The sequence below is a fragment of the Onychostoma macrolepis genome, chromosome 01 (assembly GCF_012432095.1).
Source record: "Onychostoma macrolepis isolate SWU-2019 chromosome 01, ASM1243209v1, whole genome shotgun sequence".
Classification (NCBI taxonomy): domain Eukaryota; kingdom Metazoa; phylum Chordata; class Actinopteri; order Cypriniformes; family Cyprinidae; genus Onychostoma; species Onychostoma macrolepis.
Genome location: NC_081155.1, coordinates 18,042,643 through 18,066,130, shown reverse-complemented (window position 1 = coordinate 18,066,130; position 23,488 = coordinate 18,042,643). Strand labels below are relative to the sequence as shown.

General features: G+C 36.0%; 1 protein-coding gene across 8 annotated transcripts in view; it reads right to left on the bottom strand.

The window, feature by feature from the left end:
• Positions 1-23,488, bottom strand: part of ctnna2 (catenin (cadherin-associated protein), alpha 2) — a 489,293-nt gene that overhangs the window by 326,805 nt on the left and 139,000 nt on the right. For 7 of the 8 annotated variants that reach the window (XM_058790110.1, XM_058790098.1, XM_058790121.1 and 4 more), the window contains one exon: positions 10,768-10,971. In XM_058790110.1, coding sequence (XP_058646093.1) covers positions 10,768-10,971 — 204 coding nt within the window. Of the gene's footprint in view, positions 1-8,975; positions 9,105-10,767; positions 10,972-23,488 lie in introns of those variants that run through there. The other variant, XM_058790091.1, reaches the window with a different exon arrangement.

Genomic DNA, 23,488 nt, shown 5'->3' with positions numbered 1-23,488 from the left:
TACCTGAGAAGATTTTGCTGCTTCATTTCGGAAGATTAACTTTTCTTTATTCTTCATAACCCGACACATAGCGACATGTAGGAAACGGTGCAGTGCAGTATATAGTTAAAAGGCTGCACGTTCGGCTGTACACATACAGTATGCAGAGCCACTTCAGACAGTGCACCAGTAGTGCTTCAGCAGACGAAAACACGCACAATTATGTCAAAATACGCGGTTTTGGCGAGTTACCTCGTAAACGTAGTCTTAAATGAGTTAAAAAGTCTTAAATGACAGTAAAGAGTTGGGAGAAAATCGAATATGTGTCAGATCCACGTCATGTGCATCAGGTTTTAAAGGGACAGCGCTGATTTAAAGTGAAACCTGCTGAAGTCTGTCATTGATGTAAATCAAAGAACAAAAGAAAAAGAGAAATCATTGGACTGTTCTAGTCGCTGGTTAACTTTTGTAGCTTGAATAAAGATTAATCTGTTTAAGTTTATGCATATACAATTTATAGTGATATATATGTATGTTATATATATATATATGTGAAGATTGTTTTAAAATCACTTAAATTAAAAGTTGTTATATATTTCAGAGCCTATTAAATGTTAAAAATAATGGCTTTAAATTATACTGTAATGTTGAATGGCTACAATTAATAGGTAAAATTGAGGGACAATGCATTTAATAGAGACACCAGTAGGACAAATTAAAAACATATGTTTAGTCATTGTAGTAGTAATAGCTGCCTGTTTTTGCAAAAATATTTTCATGTCCGGTAAAAACATTTTCTGGCCGGTACATTTTTATCACACCACCGGCCATTGGCAGGTGTGGCAAAAAGTTCGTTTTCGGCCCTGTATATATATATATATATATATATATATATATATATATATATATATATATATATATATATATATATATATAGAGTGGGGCAAAAAGTATTTAGTCAGCCACCAATTGTGCAAGTTCTCCCACTTAAAAAGATGAGAGAGGCCTGTAATTTTCATCATGAGAGACAAAATGAGAAAAAAAAAAAAAATCCAGAAAATCACATTGTAGGATTTTTAAAGAATTTATTTGCAAATTATGGTGGAAAATAAGTATTTGGTCAATAACAAAATTTAATCTCAATACTTTGTTATATACCCTTTGTTGGCAATGACAGAGGTCAAATGTTTTCTGTAAGTCTTCACAAGGTTTTCACACACTGTTGCTGGTATTTTGGCCCATTCCTCCATGTTTTAATGTTTTGGGGCTGTCGCTGGGCAACACGGACTCCAAAGATTTTCGATGGGGTTGAGATCTGGAGACTGGCAAGGCCACTCCAGGACCTTGAAATGCTTCTTACGAAGCCACTCCTTCGTTGCCTGGGCGGTGTGTTTGGGATCATTGTCATGCTGAAAGACCCAGCCACGTTTCATCTTCAATGCCCTTGCTGATGGAAGGAGGTTTTCACTCAAAATCTCACGATACATGGCCCCATTCATTCTTTTGTTTACATGGATCAGTCGTCCTGGTCCCTTTGCAGAAAAACAGCCCCAAAGCATGATGTTTCCACCCCCATGCTTCACAGTAGGTATGGTGTTCTTTGGATGCAACTCAGCATTCTTTCTCCTCCAAACACGACAAGTTGAGTTTTTACCAAAAAGTTATATTTTGGTTTCATCTGACCATATGACATTCTCCCAATCCTCTTCTGGATCATCCAAATGCTCTCTAGCAAACTTCAGACGGGCCCGGACATGTACTGGCTTAAGCAGGGGGACACGTCTGGCACTGCAGGATTTGAGTCCCTGGCGGCGCAGTGTGTTACTGATGGTAGCCTTTGTTACTTTGGTCCCAGCTCTCTGCAGGTCATTCACTAGGTCCCCCCGTGTGGTTCTGGGATTTTTGCTCACAGTTCTTGTGATCATTTTGACCCCACGGGGTGAGATCTTGCGTGAGATTTTTTTTTTCTCATTTTGTCTCTCATAGTTGAGGTATACCTATGATGAAAATTACAGGCCTCTCTCATATTTTTAAGTTGGAGAACTTGCACAATTAGTGTCTGACTAAATACTTTTTTGCCCCACTGTATATATATTTATGCCATGGTCTGTCTGAATACTCGATTCTGATTGGCTGGCAGGTGTTCCTATGAACATTGGTAACCATAGTAACATACAGTTATAGTTGAATAGTAATACAGACGAAAATAACCGTCATTTTTATCGTTACGGTCAAATATTGCAGCGCAAATATTATTAACATCTTTAATATGTGAATGCTGGGAAATGACCATGGCATATTCGGGATAATCAATGGCTAACTGTGCATTAAACGTTTTGAATGCACTTCGCGGAGGCAACCACGTCGTGCATTCAAATCATTTAATGCACAGCTAGCCGTTGATTATCCCTTACATACATATATATATATATATACATACATATATATATTTACAGGTGTATAAAAATACTCAAAAGGTTCTCAAAAATAATCACATTTGTTTTGCTAAACCTATTTATTTATCATATTATTGAATTTGAAAAAAAACGTCCTAAGTAAATTACCTTTGACTTTGTGAATTGTGACTGGCTGCACAAGTGGTGTAATAATTCAGGACATAGCCTACATACATATATGGCATACATTTTGAGAGCATAACAACTGAAAGTCCGAATCGTTAGTCAGTAAAGCATTTTGAACTGAAATGTTATTGCAGCCATGTAGCCTATGCATAAATGAAAATGCATATGTTTAATTAAAGAGAATTTGGTGTGGGCTGCTTTTGGTGCCTGGATTTGTGCTTCAATAGTCAAGTCTGCAGTTCTTCTTATATATGCAACTGACTTCTAAGTGGCAAATTACCATGATATAACATTAACGTCTATTTTCCATTAAAAATAAATAAATAAATAAATTGAATAGGAAAGGACTGAAAATGGCCTTTGTTAAGCAATTTATCTGGGTATTTGATGCACATAAAGTGCTGGTAACCCAACTTTTTATATTAAGTCACAAAATAGCATCTTCATCCACCCCCAGTACTGCAGTATGGAGTAGGAGGTGACACCAAATCTCATAAGTGTTTCTAATCTATCCATCCCATTGTTTCTACTTCCTTCTCTATCACTCACTGATCTGCAGTTCTTCTTAAGTAATCCTTTGGGTTGCACAGGCTCTGCGCTTGTGTGGCTGGTGGCAGCGCTGTTAGGCTGATGGAGTGTTCAGAGACCCTGCCTCTTGATCAAGTCTTTCTGTGTAGCCCCCTGGAGGGCCGAAGAACATAGACATCCATCTTCTGTAAACGCAGTGTGACCGCCGGAATGCCACGTCCCACTAAGTGCAAGATTAAGCTCTGCTAACCAACTCCCTAAATCCTCTTTAGTGCATTGTAGGCCAAGCTAGCGAGGTGAACCACCACACCCACAAAGCCCTGGACCCCTCAACCTCTAGCCACAAGCCCGAGCTCCCTTGACCCAGGTCAGCAATGCATTACTCCAACCGATCAATTGATAGATTGGCCTGTCTGTGCTGCCGTAACTAAATCAGCCAATTCTGATGATTCAGCAGTGGTCTGGGAGTCTGGGAGGTTGTCACCAATCAACGATCACCACCAGCCAGGACAAGTATGGACATTCTCCTGTCACTTGAACGTAATTTATTGCAAACCAGCACATTGATCAAGCTCGTGCTGTTCCACAAGTCGTTCAGGCTTGAGCTTGAAGAACGATTAGAGCAAAAGGTGAAAGGACGGTGGCAGAAGTCGAAAAGGTTTTAGAAGAAACTAAACCAATGGTAATTTTTGTGCACAGTGAAGAAACCAGACACTACTTCTCGTTTCCTCTCTGTACCCATAATTCCCAGAAGCTGGAAGTCAATAACATTTACATGTAAACTTGTGCCATTTTGTTCTACCTGAATTATACACATCACAGATCTGTTGGGATAAAATTGTTTTTCTTTTTTTTAGAGTTTTAACATATAGTTGAGCTTCACAATTAATGGTTAAAAGATCGCAATCTCAATGCACCCCTGCAATCCCATTTTTTAAATGACAACGATTCACCCCTGTGTCTATTAGGGGTGGGACAATAAATCGATATGGCGATATATCGCGATCCTTCTCCATGCGATACGAGAATCGATATCTGGCACCAAATATCGATATTTTAATTAATACAATAAGGTGCTCTAAATACATTTCCCTGATCACAGCGTCTAAAAATGCATGAAAATTGCAGCCGCGCCATTTCCAGCTTTCCTAAAGCGCTCTGACTCTGAGCAAGTTCCGTGAACCGCGTTCTCTATGAAGATGGGGAAGCACGAGGAACCGAAGGATAAACAGATTTCCAGCTACTGTATTAGCTTTACTGCTATATATATATATGTTTATGGAGATGAAAACTAAAAAACTGCCCCGGAACAGCTATCAGCGTGGACCATAGGCACCGATCACGTTATTATTGCAGAGAGCATATTCAGTTCACAAGTAGCCTAACATCTCCGCTTGGATCATCTACATTTGAAATAACGAACCTGAGCACTCAAAAGAAGCGATGTGAATAACTATTTTTTCCGTGTGGGGGTCCATTTTTACAATGAGAGGAATAGAAAGGTTGAGAAAACACTCCAGGTAAATTTTGAAATGTACCAGGTTTATATTATATCGATCTATCTATTTTTTTGTTTTTTTTTCTGTTTGATAAGCAGTTAAATGTGTTTGTTTACACACAGAGAAAAATAATAGTGTAAGCTTTTAATAAGTCCAAGAATAAAATGATTAATTTAGCCTTGTTAAAATTGATTTACAGAACTTTTTTTTTTTTTCTGTTTTCTAACAGTTTAGACTTGAATAAAGAAAGAAAACTTGCACTTCACCTTTTCACAGGCATTTTATTTAGACACATATCGTGATGTATCATTATAGGATTTTCTAGAAACATATTGATTAACGCAGAATTGCTGTATCGTGATATTACCGTTATCGTGAGCCATGTATCGTGATTATATCGTATCGTGAGGTACCCTGCGATTCCCACCCCTAGTGTCTATTAAACCTTTGTAAAAATTATACAGATTATATAAAATTATAAAAAAAATTAATCTGCGTTCGCACTGCCACTGACACAGGGAGCAGACATTTACCATGTTTGGGTAAGAAACAGCTTCACAAACAGTCTTTTCAACTACTACAGTCATTCATATTATCACAGAAATACTGAGATTAAAGTTTATAGTTCGGATATAAACACTGATGTCTATGGTAGCAATCAAAATAGCGCAAATCCCCTTTTAAAAGTAACTGGCGCTTCAAATAACGTTTGTGTTGATTACATTGTTTCAGCACTAGGTGGTGACAGGTTAATGTTAACAAACTGTCATTGAATCATTCTTTCAAGAGATTCAATCAAAAACGCTGATTCATCCAGTAATGAAACAAGTGAAGTAATTATGAGTGAGTCATTGAATCATTCATTCAAACCACTTTTTTCATAATTTGAATATTAAAAATTGGTATATTATATTTTAAATAGATATATATACAGTGTATATATATTAAAATGTAATAATAATTCATTCAAATTAATTAAACACTTTTAAATAGACTGCAGCAATAATATTTTGTTGCACATTATTTTGTTTAGTTCAGAATCGTGGGAGAATCATGATCTCTTTTTGTGACAAAAAAAGAATTGTGATTCTTAATTTACCCAGAATCGCGCAGCTCTAACATATAGCACAGAGATATCAAATCAAACCAATAACAAATAAATGACTTCAAGTTTTGCCATCTCTTTGGTCTTCGGTTTAGATCGCTATACTTCCATGCCTGCAGCTGTAGCTCACTAACAGAAACTAACAATAATTCATCTTAAAGTGAACTGAGAAACTACAGCAATTCAGCCTTATTGGACTAGAAAGTTGTTACAACAGAAGATCCGCAAAACATAAACAATATGATTACGCCACAACAAATGCACTCTACACCAGGCGTAAACGCGCATTTTTGGAGATCAGATCACATTAGATAGCACTTTACCACATTAAAAGCCAGATATCTGAAATTAAAACAACACAACTTTGTCAATGTTTGTATAAATAAATAATTACACAATTATAGTGTTTTAATATTAGGATCTGCGTATTAATATCCATATTCTATCTGGATGCAAAACATGTTAATGTCAGTATATCTAACAAGTGTACATTTAAATTACATTTGTGTTAATAAAATAATTCATATGAACAAATCCATTCAAAGACACAAATACAAACGTACCAAAAAAAAACAAAAAAACATAAAATGAATATCTTGAGATACTAAAACTCATATAAAATGAGCGTTCTAGCCAGCAAACACATTTCCTCCCAGAGCAGGAGATTGTAATTGGAGTGCTGATGTGATATTCATCTCCACTGGCGTAGTGTTTTGACTAAAGGGGCATCGCTAATCGAATGAGAGGTTGTATTTAATATCCCTCTGTTCCCGTATGGTGCTTGAACACACCAGCACTAAGAAACATACATTTGATTATAGCCGGCTAGAAGCCATTGATTACTGCATAGCGTCAGAGCCAGACAGCCCCATTGATACCATAAAGATCAATATACAGAACACTTGCCAATGGCTTTGTGACACCTGTTTCAAAATAACTGACATACATACACACACACACACGTTTGTTTCAGTGGTTTACGGGGACTCTCCATGGGCGTAATGGTTTTTATACTGTACAAACTGTATGTGCTATTGCCCTACACCAACCCTACACCTAAACCTACCCCTTACAGGAGACTGTCTGCATTTTTAGATAAAAAAAAACCCACCATTTAGTATGTTTTTTAAGCCTTTTGTTTTACAGGGACATAGGCAGTGTCCTCATTAACCACCTTCAAATTGTAATACCTCTGTCATACCCATGTTATTATACAAATTTTGTCCCCGTAAACCACAAAAACCAGTACACACATACACACACGCACACACAAAACACACACTTATACATACCATTTTGATAATTATATAGGATTATCTGCTTTGAAGCCTTTCATTTAAGTCAAGCATATCAAACACCAATAAACACATAAAATATGTGTTTGTGAAAGACGAAAGGCCAGAGTATTGATTTACCAAAGAATATTAAGACCCTAACTGGTGAACTTTCTCAAAGATGAACAGTCGGTATCTATCCATGACTGAAGATCAGAATGGAGACTGTCGCTTACATATATGCAAACAGTACTGTTCAAAAGTTGTTGTTTTTTTTTTTTGTTTTTTTTTTGCATTTCAAATAAATGCTGTTCTTTCAAACTTTCTATTAATCAAAGAATACTGAAATTCTGAAGGATCATGTGACACTAGACTGGAGTAATGGCTTATAAAAATTACATTTTTGTCATCACAGGAATAAACTACATTTAGGAATAAACTACATAAAACGTGTGTATATATATATATATATATATATATATATAACAGTTCTTGATACTTCACAATATGAGTGTTTTTACTGTACTTTTGATCAAATAAATGCAGCCATGTTGAGCATTAGACACTTCTTCAAAAACCTCTGAATTTCAGTACTGTATGAACATTATAAAGTATTTTAAATGAATTCAGTTATATGCCAGGAAGCAATAATCCTGTCTTTTTTAGCTGATCAGGCCTTTTCATACGCTACAGCTGTAGAAAAGTACAACACATCATCATACAAACTGACATTTCTGACAATGTAGTTTTGATATCGCTTTAGCCATGTTGGAAATTTCATTCTAGAAGTTTCCATGCTTAAAACTTGAGAAATGTACATCACTTGATATAACCTCATACAGCCTAAGTGTGCTATATGTGATGGCGCTAAAGCTTTCCATGCAGAAAGCTCTGCATGTTTCATGTCAGCACTGATAAATAAATAACCATTATGTGTATTCAAATGGTATGTGTCAACTCCCTGAAAGGTATGTCTACTGTAACCATGGCTGTTGAAGTTAAATGTCCGTTTTCTAGCCATCCGGCCTTAGGGATGATTCACAAGCAATGCAGGATGCGCAAGAATAAAAGGTGAAAAAAAAAATCTCATCAATTAGTCCCCTCACAAAACCTTTATAAAAACAGCATTTACGTTTTTTTTTTGTTTGTTTGTTTGTTTTTCAGCTGCTTACACACAAAATCTTTACTTGTAACACAATTTCTGAAACCTGAAACTCAAACACCAGAACCACACACCAAATCTGCAAAACTGTACACTAACTGTCTGCCTTTGACAATTCTCTATGTAACACACAAAAATCTAACAGGAATTAATATTATGGCAAAAGTGTTTGCAAATGTTTGCTTTTGAGATGTGTTTGCAATATTTTTAATGCAGTGCTTCATTTTGCAAGAGATGTGAGGCATTTTGCATTTTGTGTGTGCACTTCTTAGATTTGTGTGTAAAGTTAAAAAAAAAAAAAGAGGCAACGTTTTGAAAATGTGTGTAAGCAGTTGAAAAAACTTTAAGTAAAACTGTGAGTCACTAAACATAAATCCAATTTGATAAAGTTTGATTTAAAAACAACTTGAACAAACTAAATAATAATCTTCCAGAAAAACTAAAAACTAAAAATGGTCACTTAGTCTTTGAGCGGTTGCACTTTATTTTGATGGTCCATTTTAGACATTTTACTACTAACTATAAATAACTTTGCAACTACATATCAGCTAATTCTCATTAATTTACTACATGTCTAATAACTCTCAGAGTAGACTGTTAGGTTAGGTTTAGGGTTAGTAGAATAAGTTGACATATAATGTACTTATAATGAGTTTGTCGTATTTTGTGGACGCATCAAAATAAGGTGTTAGAAGATATTAAGCAGACAGTCTACTAATACTCTAATGACTGCTAGTTGACATGTAGTTGCAAAGTTACTTACTGTTAGTAGCATGTCTAAAGTGGACTATTGAAATAAAATGTTACCCATAACTTGCATGCTGGAAAATGTTGTTCATGACTTACATTGTTCATGTACTCGCTCAGCAGGTCTTGCAGGGCCTGGCGCGGCGTTGCACTCGGCTACGATGCGTTCGCGGCGATCGTCGCGTGTGCAGGAGGAATCGGCCATGAGGCGGCTCCACTGATGATGCTCTCAGGCGTTCCTCTAGTGACGGCCTGAAGCGAGCCTCACTGAATGTTAGCGGGTCCAGAATGATCTTATTCTGAAACAGAAAAATATGGCCAGTTTTAGTTTAAAACATTAATATATATATATATATATATATAACAGTTCTTGATACTTCACAATATGAGTGTTTTTACTGTACTTTTGATCAAATAAATGCAGCCATGTTGAGCATTAGACACTTCTTCAAAAACCTCTGAATTTCAGTACTGTATGAACATTATAAAGTATTTTAAATGAATTCAGTTATATGCCAGGAAGCAATAATCCTGTCTTTTTTAGCTGATCAGGCCTTTTCATACGCTACAGCTGTAGAAAAGTACAACACATCATCATACAAACTGACATTTCTGACAATGTAGTTTTGATATCGCTTTAGCCATGTTGGAAATTTCATTCTAGAAGTTTCCATGCTTAAAACTTGAGAAATGTACATCACTTGATATAACCTCATACAGCCTAAGTGTGCTATATGTGATGGCGCTAAAGCTTTCCATGCAGAAAGCTCTGCATGTTTCATGTCAGCACTGATAAATAAATAACCATTATGTGTATTCAAATGGTATGTGTCAACTCCCTGAAAGGTATGTCTACTGTAACCATGGCTGTTGAAGTTAAATGTCCGTTTTCTAGCCATCCGGCCTTAGGGATGATTCACAAGCAATGCAGGATGCGCAAGAATAAAAGGTGAAAAAAAAAATTCTCATCAATTAGTCCCCTCACAAAACCTTTATAAAAACAGCATTTACGTTTTTTTTTTGTTTGTTTGTTTGTTTTTCAGCTGCTTACACACAAAATCTTTACTTGTAACACAATTTCTGAAACCTGAAACTCAAACACCAGAACCACACACCAAATCTGCAAAACTGTACACTAACTGTCTGCCTTTGACAATTCTCTATGTAACACACAAAAATCTAACAGGAATTAATATTATGGCAAAAGTGTTTGCAAATGTTTGCTTTTGAGATGTGTTTGCAATATTTTTAATGCAGTGCTTCATTTTGCAAGAGATGTGAGGCATTTTGCATTTTGTGTGTGCACTTCTTAGATTTGTGTGTAAAGTTAAAAAAAAAAAAAAAAAGAGGCAACGTTTTGAAAATGTGTGTAAGCAGTTGAAAAAACTTTAAGTAAAACTGTGAGTCACTAAACATAAATCCAATTTGATAAAGTTTGATTTAAAAACAACTTGAACAAACTAAATAATAATCTTCCAGAAAAACTAAAAACTAAAAATGGTCACTTAGTCTTTGAGCGGTTGCACTTTATTTTGATGGTCCATTTTAGACATTTTACTACTAACTATAAATAACTTTGCAACTACATATCAGCTAATTCTCATTAATTTACTACATGTCTAATAACTCTCAGAGTAGACTGTTAGGTTAGGTTTAGGGTTAGTAGAATAAGTTGACATATAATGTACTTATAATGAGTTTGTCGTATTTTGTGGACGCATCAAAATAAGGTGTTAGAAGATATTAAGCAGACAGTCTACTAATACTCTAATGACTGCTAGTTGACATGTAGTTGCAAAGTTACTTACTGTTAGTAGCATGTCTAAAGTGGACTATTGAAATAAAATGTTACCCATAACTTGCATGCTGGAAAATGTTGTTCATGACTTACATTGTTCATGTACTCGCTCAGCAGGTCTTGCAGGGCCTGGCGCACGGCGTTGCACTCGGCTACGATGCGTTCGCGGCGATCGTCGCGTGTGCAGGAGGAATCGGCCATGAGGGCGGCTCCACTGATGATGCTCTCCAGACGTTCCTCTAGTGACGGCCTGAAGCGAGCCTCACTGAATGTTAGCGGGTCCAGAATGATCTTATTCTGAAACAGAAAAAATATGGCCAGTTTTAGTTTAAAACATTAATATATCAGCATACTTAATATAAAACAAAAATTAATACAAAAAAATGGAGCAGTCTGATGCAACCCACAAGGTTTATTTAAACATTATCCAATAGTAAACTAAACAGAACTCTGATGTAACTTAAACATTGTCCAATACAAGTCTGAGATAAAATTAATAAAAAAAAAAAAAAACATTTAAACTCCTAAAACAACTAATTTGATTAGTTTGATGCAACTCATTAGGTTTAATTGAACATTGTCCAATGTTAGAGAGAGAACAAAATAAATAGAAACATTTAAACTCCAACATGGAGAAGTTTGTTGTAACTCATAAGGTTTAATACTGTCCAATATAAGACTGAAGAGAAAAAAAGAAATAGAAACTACTGAAAGAACAAAGAGTAGTTTGATCACGGTTATATCCACGGGTGCAGTGGATAATCCGCGGGTTGGGTAATTAAAAACTGCATTCTGATTATTTGCGGGTGGGTCGTGGGTGGATACAATGAATCATAAATGATGCAAATATTAACTACCTTTTTTAAAATGCATTTTTCCATCAGGCAGACGATTTCATGTGTGTGTGTGTGTGTGTGTGTTCGCCTGATCGGGAAGTTGCAGATCAGCTCTAACGTCACTGAATCTGCTGTTAAAAATGAACCATCCATTCATCATATCATCATGCAAAATATACACGACAAATAGCAAATTTTTTATTGTTTCTCGCATTTCCACACTGGGGATGACATGACTGCGGCGCCAAATCATTTATGTCCCCACGCATCATGTACGTCCTCACGCATTGATGTCATCAAATTGCGACCGGTTCGTGAGTTCAGCCAAGTGTAGTGAGTACCAATCGAGTCAAAAAATTTGATTATCGGCCGATACCGATCTCCGGCCGATCGATCGGAACATCCCTATTGGATATGACTGGTCATAATCGGCTGTGATTGGTTCATGTGATTGGTAAATCCCACCTCTTGTGTCTGTGAGCATTCCACATTTGTGAATCAGTCTAAATAAACAATATAATGTTGTTAAAGGGAACACTAATTAAAAAAAAACTAAGTAAACAACTCGCACACATAGATATGACCACTTTGTAATATCAAAATAAGACTTTAAATGGCCTGAAAACAGCCTGGTGAAATTTAAAGAAAATCTATTTTCTGAAAATCTGAAAATTACATAAATAAATAAAGTTAAAATTTACTTAACTATTAAAAATAATATCTGAACATAATTTTATTAATGAAATATATTGTTTAAATTGTTACTGCCTTGAATGATTATTTTGGAATAAATGTTAAATGCTTAAAAACACTAACTTGATTACATTGTTAATATAAAGACATAACAAAAAAATTCCGTCCCTGATAGTGTAAGTAATGTTTAACCATGAATTTACATTTTATAAAAAAGAGGACTTTGCCTCCTCATTATATATATATATACACATTACTCTGTATGCCCCAGATGGGGCACTGTGAGATGTTTGCCATAGTTTTTATTAGCAAACCACTGAAGACAGTCGGTTGGAGCCCATACCCAGAGGCTGCTAAGGTGACCTTCAAGACGAGATCCAGGGCCTCGGTTACAACCACATTGTGATTTAATGGGGCTTTTAAACACAGGATGCAGACTCAAGAACAGCCTCCCTTTTTATTGATGAAAAGTTGCTACCAAATACAGGCTTTATGATCTCTAGGGCTGGGATGGGAAAATTACCATATTGATAGTGGCGATATTATGTTTTACAGCTATATATGAATATGGCTTCGGCAGCAGTTTGCATTTTGTGGACTTTGCCGGTGCAGATGAGGTGGAGGTGGCATTTAGAGGAACCAGAGGTGGCTTGTGTCTGTGCCCTTTACTTTCGAGATGAATATTCAGAAAGCCACTTCAGCAACTCAGACCTGGCGGTTAATAAGAAGTTCACAGATCTTTCATCGTTTATATCTCAGCATGCACTTCCTGTTCTTTGGCATGTCTACAGGAAATGATGTGTGTCTTTTGTACTGTATGTGCTAACCTAGCAGCAGTACTGCCAGCCAAGAGCGGCGCAATTAGAGAGAGAAAAAGACATAGAGACAGATTTCCCATAATAGCCTGTTGCCATGGAGATCAACTCTTAAGTAAAAGCAGTAGCAGCAGTCTTGGCCTCAGTGATAAGTATGTGAACATTTATTGGTTTGTTTGAAATCTGTCGGCGTCAAGTTCCCAACTCTATTGCGGTCCGCCCTCTTCTGCCTGATTGAGGGGCTAAAACAAAGACTGGTGTGAAATAATTGATGGGAAAGCGACAGGCAGAACTTTCAGATGCCGATAGGCTGGACCAAAGCCATTGTGAAACAATTTGTATAGATTACTTAGATCTTGTGTGACTCATATGCCTAGTACATATTCCAATTATGATTTGATTTAGTTAAAGACAACATGAAACAGCCTTCGCCACACATCTGACTTCTGTAATGCAGCGTGCACTCGAGTCAAACAATATTTAGCAGGAAGTAATGTAGGCCAAGACCTGGTTTGATTAAACAGGAATTGATTTGGATTGTGAAAATCCAGCTCATATTTGTGGTTAATATTTCTCCACCTGCATGGCCTTCAGCCTTCTTTTTCTTTACAATAGCATTGATTCATAAGCTCTGATGAATCATGCAAAATGAGACCAGGTACATTTATTACACAAATAAACGAGATCAATTTTGTTGCCATGCTGTCCTTAAGAGAGGCTTACTGCATTGCTTGCAGAATGATTGAAGAAATAAAAACTGATCAGTGCTTGTGAGACTTGCATCCGTCATCACGCCTGGATCTTGGCCTTATCACAACACTTCTCTATATGATTTTCTCAATAGAAAAGAATACTGTAGGTTCAAGGATAGCAGTGCTTAATCAAATAGCCAACATTCACAAACATAAAAATTGATTTTTAATTTTTTTTTCCCAGAAGATTTTATTTCGGCAAGAATGCCTTAAATTTATCGAAAGTGATATTAAATGCATATATCATATATCAGTATGTATCAGTATGTTGGCATATATACCAGTGTATAGAGCAGGGGTGGGGAACGTTGATCCTGGAGGGCCACTCTCCTGCAGAGTTTAGCTCCAACCCTGAAAAAACCTGGAAAAAAAAAACCTAACTGCATCCTGAAGACCTTGATTAGCTGGTTCAAGTGTGTTTGATTAGGGTTGGAGCTAAACTCTGCAGGGACACCAGCCCTCCAGGATCAACGTTCCCCACCCTGGTATAGAGTATTATTAACATTACTGTATTTTTGTTAAAATAAATGTAGTGATATGATACTTCTTTCAAAAACATAAAAAAATGTCAATGACCACAAAGTTTTGAATGGTAGTATGTGTATGTGTATGTATAATACAAAGGTTTTATTTATTTATTTTTATTTATTTATTTTTTTTGGTGATAAACCTAAGAATACCTAAATTCTGAAATCTATGTGACCACACACACCTAAATAAAGACACATAACACATACAATGTGCACTAAAAAGACAAATGAAGTGAAATGCAAAAAGTCATTCTGAAAGGGTGCCATCAATTTGTCTGCGCAAACATAATTAGTCCAGATTGATTGCTGAGGAATACACAAACTCATCTGTAAAAAACAGATCATGGTAGGCCAGACGCAATCAGTTATGTAGTGTACTGTATGCACGTGTGTGTATGTTTTAGAAGTGGGTGGGAATGCCACTTACTCCTCTCACACAATGTGACAGGTTGTTTGTCAAGGACGGTGTAATGAGGGAGCATACGGGAGAGTGGTGCATTGAACGCAACCTACTTTTACACAGTGACTAAAGTGCTTTGGAGTGAGAAGACGGGAAAGAGGAAAATCATGGGTGAGAGAGAGAGAGAGCGAAAAGAACAGAAAGAGTGTGACGAACAAAGTTGGCTAGGCTGGTGACTAGTCTGTGCGGCTTATTAATGACTAGTGTCTATCTAGGGTGTCTCTAATTTTGGCTGGAATCCAGCAAACCACTGTCCTACATTCATTGAGGGTGTTTGTGCGGACACACAGCAAGGTTAAGAGGGCTGGTGCTCCATCTGACTGAGAAATACAAATACCACCTGCTCCATCACAGCGCCACCAACACTTTCCCCTTTGATAAGCTATTAAAAAGCTTCTGTCATCACTGTAAAGCGACTGCCCACATCAGAAGTCTGTCTCGTGTGTTTGTGTTGGCGAGCCTTCTGTCCACCACAATGGTTTATATACATGTACACCACCCGCATGCATACACTTGCTTGTATTCAAGTTTGAGCCCTCACAGTCTGTATAGGGTAAAAGAGCTGTTCTCAAACTGAGAAAGCATAAGTAAATACATTTCTGTGACTGATGCAAACAAAGAATATTAAACCTAGTATTATTTTTTTGTTGTTGTTGTTTTTTTGACTTGTCAAGGCAATCTCATTAACACAGTAGCCGTAGTTTATTACTGTTTTTCATTTTATTTGACATTTTATTCTATTTTATATTTTGCTTTAATTCGAATTGTTTTATTTTAATTTGTATTATGTTGTTCTCTCTTAGGTTCAATACAGTTATAAGGTGCTTTATTTAATTTATATTTTCCACCCTTTCTCTCATTTTTTTAATTAAACAGCAACTTTTTTTTTCTTGTTATTGTGCCTATAAGACTTTTATGTAAATGTACTATGTATATGTGAAATCAGAATCAGTGCTGTTGGGTCATGTTATTACATTGTGACGAGTTTCACAAAACAACCCACACTGAAATGTTTTACAGAAACCATTCAGGGGTGCGTTTCTCAAAACCATCGTTAGCTAACTATGGACGTTATTTCCATTGAACTCTATCCACCTTTGCCTCTTGCCGTAAAAATGGGCGTGGCCATTTGTAAATTCTATGAGTCTAGCTTCCAGTCTCATCTGCGTCCAGCTATTTTTAGCTATACAAAACAGTTTGTTTTGCTGCTTGATATTGAAAATTGGTGTGTCTTACCATATTATTTTAATGTATTATCTTAATTATGAACATACATGGTTTGTAGTGCAAACAATTTTACCGTTTACTGCACGTTGTTATTCTTCTAGGTATTTAGCTATATCGGCTAATGAACCGTAAGTCTCGCGCATAGGCTTACTTCCGCATTGAAGAAAACGGTGGATTGGTAATGACAGAACTTGCGACCATAGTTGCTGTTGGGAAACGCACCCCAGGTTGATCTGAAGCAGTTACAAACATTATTAAAAATAAACTATTTCTGATATGGCAAACGTTCAGAAAGATATGCAGATCAATATTGCCATTATAGTCTAGTTTCAATCGATGAACGTTTTATGGGAGTCACAACATGTTTTTATAAGGCAGTATAAATCTTAATTCAAAACAACAAGGGAAATGTGAACATCAACTTTCTTTTTTCTTTTTTTTTTTTTTACTAAACCTATTAACCAGAAAAATGTGTTAATTTGTACTGTGGTTTATTTGCACAAAATGTAAGCAGTTAAACACAATGTAAATTCCTAGCTTTTTATCTCAAAACTGCCAAAACCGGATATATTCAAGGATGTGTTTGCAAACCTCAAAACCATGAGATACATGAATGCATCTACAGACACACACACAAAAAGAGCAGCCTATGGTTTGATTGGTTCCACAAGTCAAAACAAACACATGGGGAAGTAAGCATTACCCTACTCTGATAGAGCAAGGCACAGTGGGGAAAAAGCATTGATGTCAGCTGTCTAACAGACACAAACACATGTCTGAGAGAAGCAAAGAGATAGTGAGAAAGCTTTACAATGGCATCTAGGAGCTGCAACCTACTCACGACAGGAGAGCGCCATCTCTCCATCCATCCTGTGGTGTAGATTTGTACTTTCTATGCTAATTCAGTCAGTGAATGCTGAGACACACACCGCAAAACAACAGCCAGGTCATTCTTACTCCAGTCAACATTAAGATAAAATACTAAGCTAATATATTAAATAACAAAACATTATAAAACTAAACTAAAATGAAAGGTTAAAAATTAAACTATTATAATAGGATTTATTTATTATTGTTTTTAAGATTATTTAAATTATTTAGCTGTCAGTAAATATCTAACAATTTAATAAATGTTCCAGAAGTTTTTTTGTTTTGTTTTGTTTTTCTTAAACATAAGTTATAGAATAGAAAAATCAAATGACTCATAAATAAGTTGTGGTGCTCATGTGGGTGATACAGATTTGAGATTTAAATTAGCAGTGACCTTTATAAGGAATTGTATGAACTGTTTCCTTTTTTTTGTTACGCATTTTATGCATTTATTTCATAATGATATTTCCCCCCATTTTAAATTCTTATCATCCAATGAAAGGTTAGATTTTTTAGTGAATTTTTTTTTTTTTTAATAAAAGATCAAAAGGATTAACAAAGATGAATTTTCACAGCCTTCTTTGATCATATTTACCAAGGGTGCCGATATTTTTGGCCATGACTGTATATAGTGTTCAGTGATTTAATAATTTATTTCATTAATTCATTTATTTATCATTTATTCATTTACTGTATATCTAAACCAGACACCAGGATGTAGCAAGAATTCTGCATTCATAATACATTCTGTTAACTTTCATTCCAAATGGCAAGCTGATGGTAATCAACATAGGTCGTTTGAAAGGGGTTGAGAAGAAAAAAAAAAGAAAAAAAGAAAACATAAGTCACGCAAAGCAACCTCCAATCACAGAGACAGAGACAAAAGCTGACTTTAAAAATGGGTTTGAAAGGGCACAAAGACTCATGGGAGCCTCTGGAAAACAGCTCGTTTGAATAGAAGAGAGAAAGCACAGAGGACAGAGCCCCTGGGGAATAGCCCCTATTGTTATTCCATTTGGTGCTTATTGCAGGCACAGGGTCTGAGTGACAGTCTGAAAGCACAGTGAAGGGGAGAGAAGGGTGAGTCGCACTTATCCTTCCCGGAGTCGATGCTTTCACTTTACTATACTCCAATTCATGAACAAATCATTCACTCATCCCAAATCTTCTTAGTGAATCGGTTGAACTGGTTCACAAAACTGAACATATGTAACTTACTCTGTGAACCTAACCTGCTCTGGAGCAGGTTTTCTTTGGTAAACCCGGAGTTTCTTTCGGTCTCCACCCCCGTTTTAAAGTGTAAGCAATGTTCAAATACCTTATCCATTCATTCACGTTGCAAAATGCTTTTCTCACTGAGTATTTTCTTACTGAGTTCTTACTATCTTATTTCAAGTACAAATATCTAAAAATTCTTAATATGCATTTTATAGATGAAAAATGGTCTAAGATATTTAGTCTTGTTTCTTGAGGGATTTTCCTTTTAAGTGCATTTTACGTAGGCTAAAACAAGTAAAATTCTCCTCTTCATCTGTCAGTGGTGCTGGTGCAGGTTCTCCCACCTTTTTGGGAGCCTCTGCCTTCTTGCTGTTGACAAGTCAGTAGTTAATTTTATTACTCTAATTAAGAAATGTAACAGGTTGGATTAGAGATTATTTAATTATGTGAAAAGAGTGTTAGACTATGTGGAAAAAGCTGCAGCGCATTGAAATAGACATTGAATTATATTTAATGTCAAATGTTTGTAAAGTCATTTAGCCTACAGCCATGAACCTTTCATGCTTAAAGCTTTACATTGATTGGATTTTGTTTTTATACTTCATTTTTAGCTGCTGCCACGTTCTTGTTTCTTTTTTTTTTTTTTTTTTTTTTGGCAATGGGATACCATTAAAATGAATATTAGTTCAATAATTTACAGTTTTCACCTCTAAAATTATAAAGTTATTGATGCTATTGAGTTATTGACAGTTGTTAAGGATCAAAGTTACGTATTGACGGAAGTACGCAGACGTCTTTTTGTCAGGTGCTGTTGCCATGGTGAATCGTAATTTCGGAGCTCCACTGATCATGACTTTTCATAGTTGTGGTGCACGCACTAAACTCAGAGTAAACCTAATCAGAGTTGAATAAACTAACACAATTCAGCTGTTCTGAAACCGAAAACTCTGAGTTTCCCATCTCACAGTAAGTCAACTCAGAGTTCAAGTTTAAACTCCGAGTTGGTTGAACCTTCTTATTGAAACGGGCCCCAGGTGTATAAGGAGACCAAATAAATAAACTGGCAAGTGCTCTCAGCATGGAGCATTCATGGAACGTGACTAAATGTATAGTCCACCTTAAAATGAAAATACTGTCATCATTTATTCAGCCTCATGTCATTCCAAACCTGTATGTCTTAGTTATTCTTCGAAATATCAAGAAAATAAGCAGTTTCGGTTCCCATTGACTTAAGGACGAAAAAATACAATGGGAATCAAAACTGTCTGGTTATAAAATTTATTCATAATATCTTATTTTGTGTTCAGCAGATGAAAGAAATGCATAATTTAGCTAAATAAAATGTACTGGAAATATCATCACAATTTCATTATATGACAGATTTATCAACACATAAAAGCAGTTTTAGTTTTAGTAAAGAGTTTTAGTAAAGCAAAAAACAGGTTTTTAACATCTTTGCAAATTTATAAAAAAAAAAATAAAAAAAATGATTCCATACCATTCCATTCATACCCTTATCTGGGACAGTTGAAATTTAGCTCAGGAGCATTCATTTTGTTTGTATATGTTACTACACTTCAAGTGAAGTTAACCTCTGGCAAATTCAGTTCAATGGGTATGATTTGAAAAGGCACACATGTCTTAATAAAAGGTCTAACAGCTGATAATGCATATCAGAGCAAAAACCAAGCCGTGGAATCCAAAGAACTGCCTGTAGAGCTCAGAAACAGGTTTGCGTCAAGCCACAGATCTGAGGAAAAGTTCTGAAAAAATTCTGCTTCATTGAAGTTTCACAGAAGCATGCAGTCTCTGTTACCCTTAATGGAAGAAGTTTGAAACAACCAGGACTCTTCCAAGAGCTGGACTCCTGACCAAACTGAGCAACTGATGGAGAAGGGCTTTGGTTAGACTGGTGACCAAGAACCTGATGGTCACTCTAGTTGAGCTCCATGATCATATATGCAGATGAGAGAAACCTACAGAAGGACAAACATCACTGCAACACTCCACTGATCTGGGCTTTATGGCGGTGTGGCCAAACCCAATCCTCTCTTCAGTTAAGACACATGAAAACACACTTGGAATTTACAAAAAAGCAACTAAAGGACCCTCAGACTCTGAGAAACAAGATTCTCTGGTCTGATGAACCTCAATTCCAAACATCATGTTTGAAGGAAACCAGCTCTGCTCGTCACCTGCAGAGTACCATCCCAAAAGTAAAGTGTGGTGGTAGCAGCCTCATGCTGTGAGGCTGTTTTTCAGTGGCAGGGACTGAGGGACCCGTCAGAGTGGAAGAAAAGCTCAAAGCACCAAAATATTGAGATAGCCTTAATGAAAACCCAGTCCAGAGCATCCAGAACCTCAGACAGGGCAGAAGGCTCACCTTCCAACAGGACAATGAGCCTAAGCACAGCAAGAGCGTCTTATAGACAACTCTGTGAATATCCTTGAGTGGCCCGGCCACAGCCTGGGCTTGAACCCAATCAAATATTTCTGGAGAAACCTGAAAATGTGCATCTGCCCCCATCCAACCTGACAAATGAGAGGTGAAGAGGCGAGAAGAAGAATGGCAGATGATTGCCAAATGATGATGTGCAAAGCTTGTTGCAGCAAACAAAAAAGACTTGAGACTGTAAAGGTGCTTCAGCTAAATATTTAGTTCAGGGTATGTATACTTATGCAATGTACTTATTTCAGGGTTTTTTTTTTTTTTTTGTGACAATTCTGTTTTTGCTTTGACAGTATGGTGTATGGAGTGTAGACTGATGTGGGGAAAAGTAATTTAAAACAGTTTAACACAAGGCAGCAACATAACATACAACAAACTGCACTGGGAGACAATTACAATAAACACTCTTATTAATAAAACTTAATTGAAAAACAAAAGCAATAAACAGCAACATGTGCCTACGTATGGCTCTTTTGTAACATTTTAGAGCATGTGAACCACGTGATGACAACTGAGGCCCCTGTGGGTCAGGGTTAAGTCTAGGGTCACTGGATATCCAGGCCCTCTGTGGATGTGCATGAGGCCATCCTTTGAAGAAATATTAGAATATGATAGACTAATATAAATGTTAAAATGTTACATCTGCAAGGATTTCTTCTAGAAAGTAAATCTCACAGTACTACTGGAGCTAAAGGTCAACTAACCTTCAATCTAAGCTTTAGACTAGGCCAAAGATCTAGTTTTGTCTTGCAAAGTCTTGTGTTTGCACTGTTGCTGCATTTATTTTAAAATATAAAAAAAAAAATGTTAGAATGTTGAAACATTCACTTTGATGCAGAATAAGCTACAATATGCCAAAACCGTAATTTAATCCCTCTAACTGGATTTAATAGTGATTAACATGGCCAGACATGGAATCATTTATATTGAAGTTAATATGAAAACATTTGGTGCTTCACTAAAAAACAAAACGAAAAATAAACACACATTTGGGGCTTAAGATCTGAAAGCCCACTCTTATTGCTCTGGGAGAAATAAATAAATAAAATAAATACATTTACATTTATTCATTCAGCAGGTGCTTTTATCCAAAGCGACAAACGAAAAGTAGTACAACATTAGCGATTAGCCGTGTGTGTTTGGGGAGGCCCAGAAGACACATCTGAAGAGCCATATATATCACGAAAAAGTATATTTGCATAAATGTTTCAATGCACAGAAGCAGTATAATTGTCATTGCGCTACAATCTCAATCTTGGGAAACCATGTATTACACGCTCAGTAGTTGATTGTTCATTCTTGAGCATAGGTGACAGAATACAAGATGTGCGCTGACTGCAGTGACAACGGTAAGACGCAGAGGTAAAAAAGGGTATACCTTGAAATGTGATGCAAAAATAGAAGAAAAAAATTAGTGCATGGTGATCATTTTCTGCCGTGTGTATATGCAACGTGATCTCATGATAATTTGTATGTATTTTACGTAAAAAGTGGTTCTACAAAACGTACATTAACTTAAGTTTTTACAGACACTAAAACGTACAATACTGGTGTATTTACAGCATCTAAACGTACAAATACTTGCGTATTTTCAGAATTTAAACGTATAATACTGACATATTGACAACACCAAAAAATGAATACTTATGAATATTGAAATAGCGGCATTAATTTTATTATTATTGTTGTTTTTAGTTGTCATATCCATGGCATTATCTTTTCAATTGCATCATTAAATTGTTTTTAAAGTATTCCACAATCTTTTTACGCACTCTTTCACAGATTGGAGATCCTCTGCCCATCTTTACTTCTGAGAGACTCTGCCGCTCTAAGACATCCCTTTTATAGCTAATCATGTTACAGACCTGATGTCAATTAACTTAATTAGTTGCTAGATGTTCTCCCAGCTGAATCTTTTCAAAATTTCTTGCTTTTTCAGCCCTTAGTTGCCCCCGTGCCAACTTTTTTGAGACCTGTAGCAGGCATCAAATTTGAAATTAACTAATTTAGTGGATAAAAGTGTAAAATTTATCTGTTTAAACATTTGTTATGTTCTCTGTGTTCTATTGTGATTAAAATATTGGCTCATGTGATTTGAAAGTCTTGTAGTTTTCATTTTATTCAAATTTAAAAAAGTCCCAACATTTCCCGGAATTAGGGTTGTAAATTCTACTCGCTATAAAATGGGTGGGTTTAGGTTTGGGGGTAAGTTAATGGGTCTAAAAATGTAAATCGCATACTGATAAAATGATAAAAATGCACTGATATGAATATCTTGATAAAAAAATTTTTTTAGATCAAAATACTGTACGTAGCAATTTGTACGTTTTAAATGTTGAAATATGTTCAAATTGTACAACATCAATAAAAACATACAAAAATGTACGTTTTCTGCTTGTCAATGTTACGTATTAATACCTACGCATAATCAATGAGACCAGACTGGTATATGCATACAATGCAAATTAAACCAATCTGTACTGAAACATTTACAAATTTGACACTTTAAAATGTTGTCTAACCAAACAAAACAAGGCAATTAAGAATCATTCCAGACCCATTTATGATTGTTTGTTTATTTTTATTATTATTATTTTTGTTGTTATTTCATTTATTTATTTTGAAGAGGAGATTCATGAATGTGCAAATCTCTGACTTGTCAACTAAACTTTGAAGAAGGTGACCTTGCTTCATACAGGGTGCATAGAAAATACAATTTCAGCAGACAGTTCCGGGAGGTCGAACCATCTGGACAAAAGCACCCACATTGAGTTCCAATAATCACGGGTTTCGTAAGTACATAACAGCAAACTGGCTATAAAGTCTAACACCTGGGGTGAACATTGCATTTTAGCTGTTACTATCAGAAATAAAATAAGATTTAAAGTACTGCCAAAGACAGCAGTTCTCAAGAACAGTAGTGCAAGTGGGGTCCTTAAAGGTCATGCATGTGCAGGTTTTTCA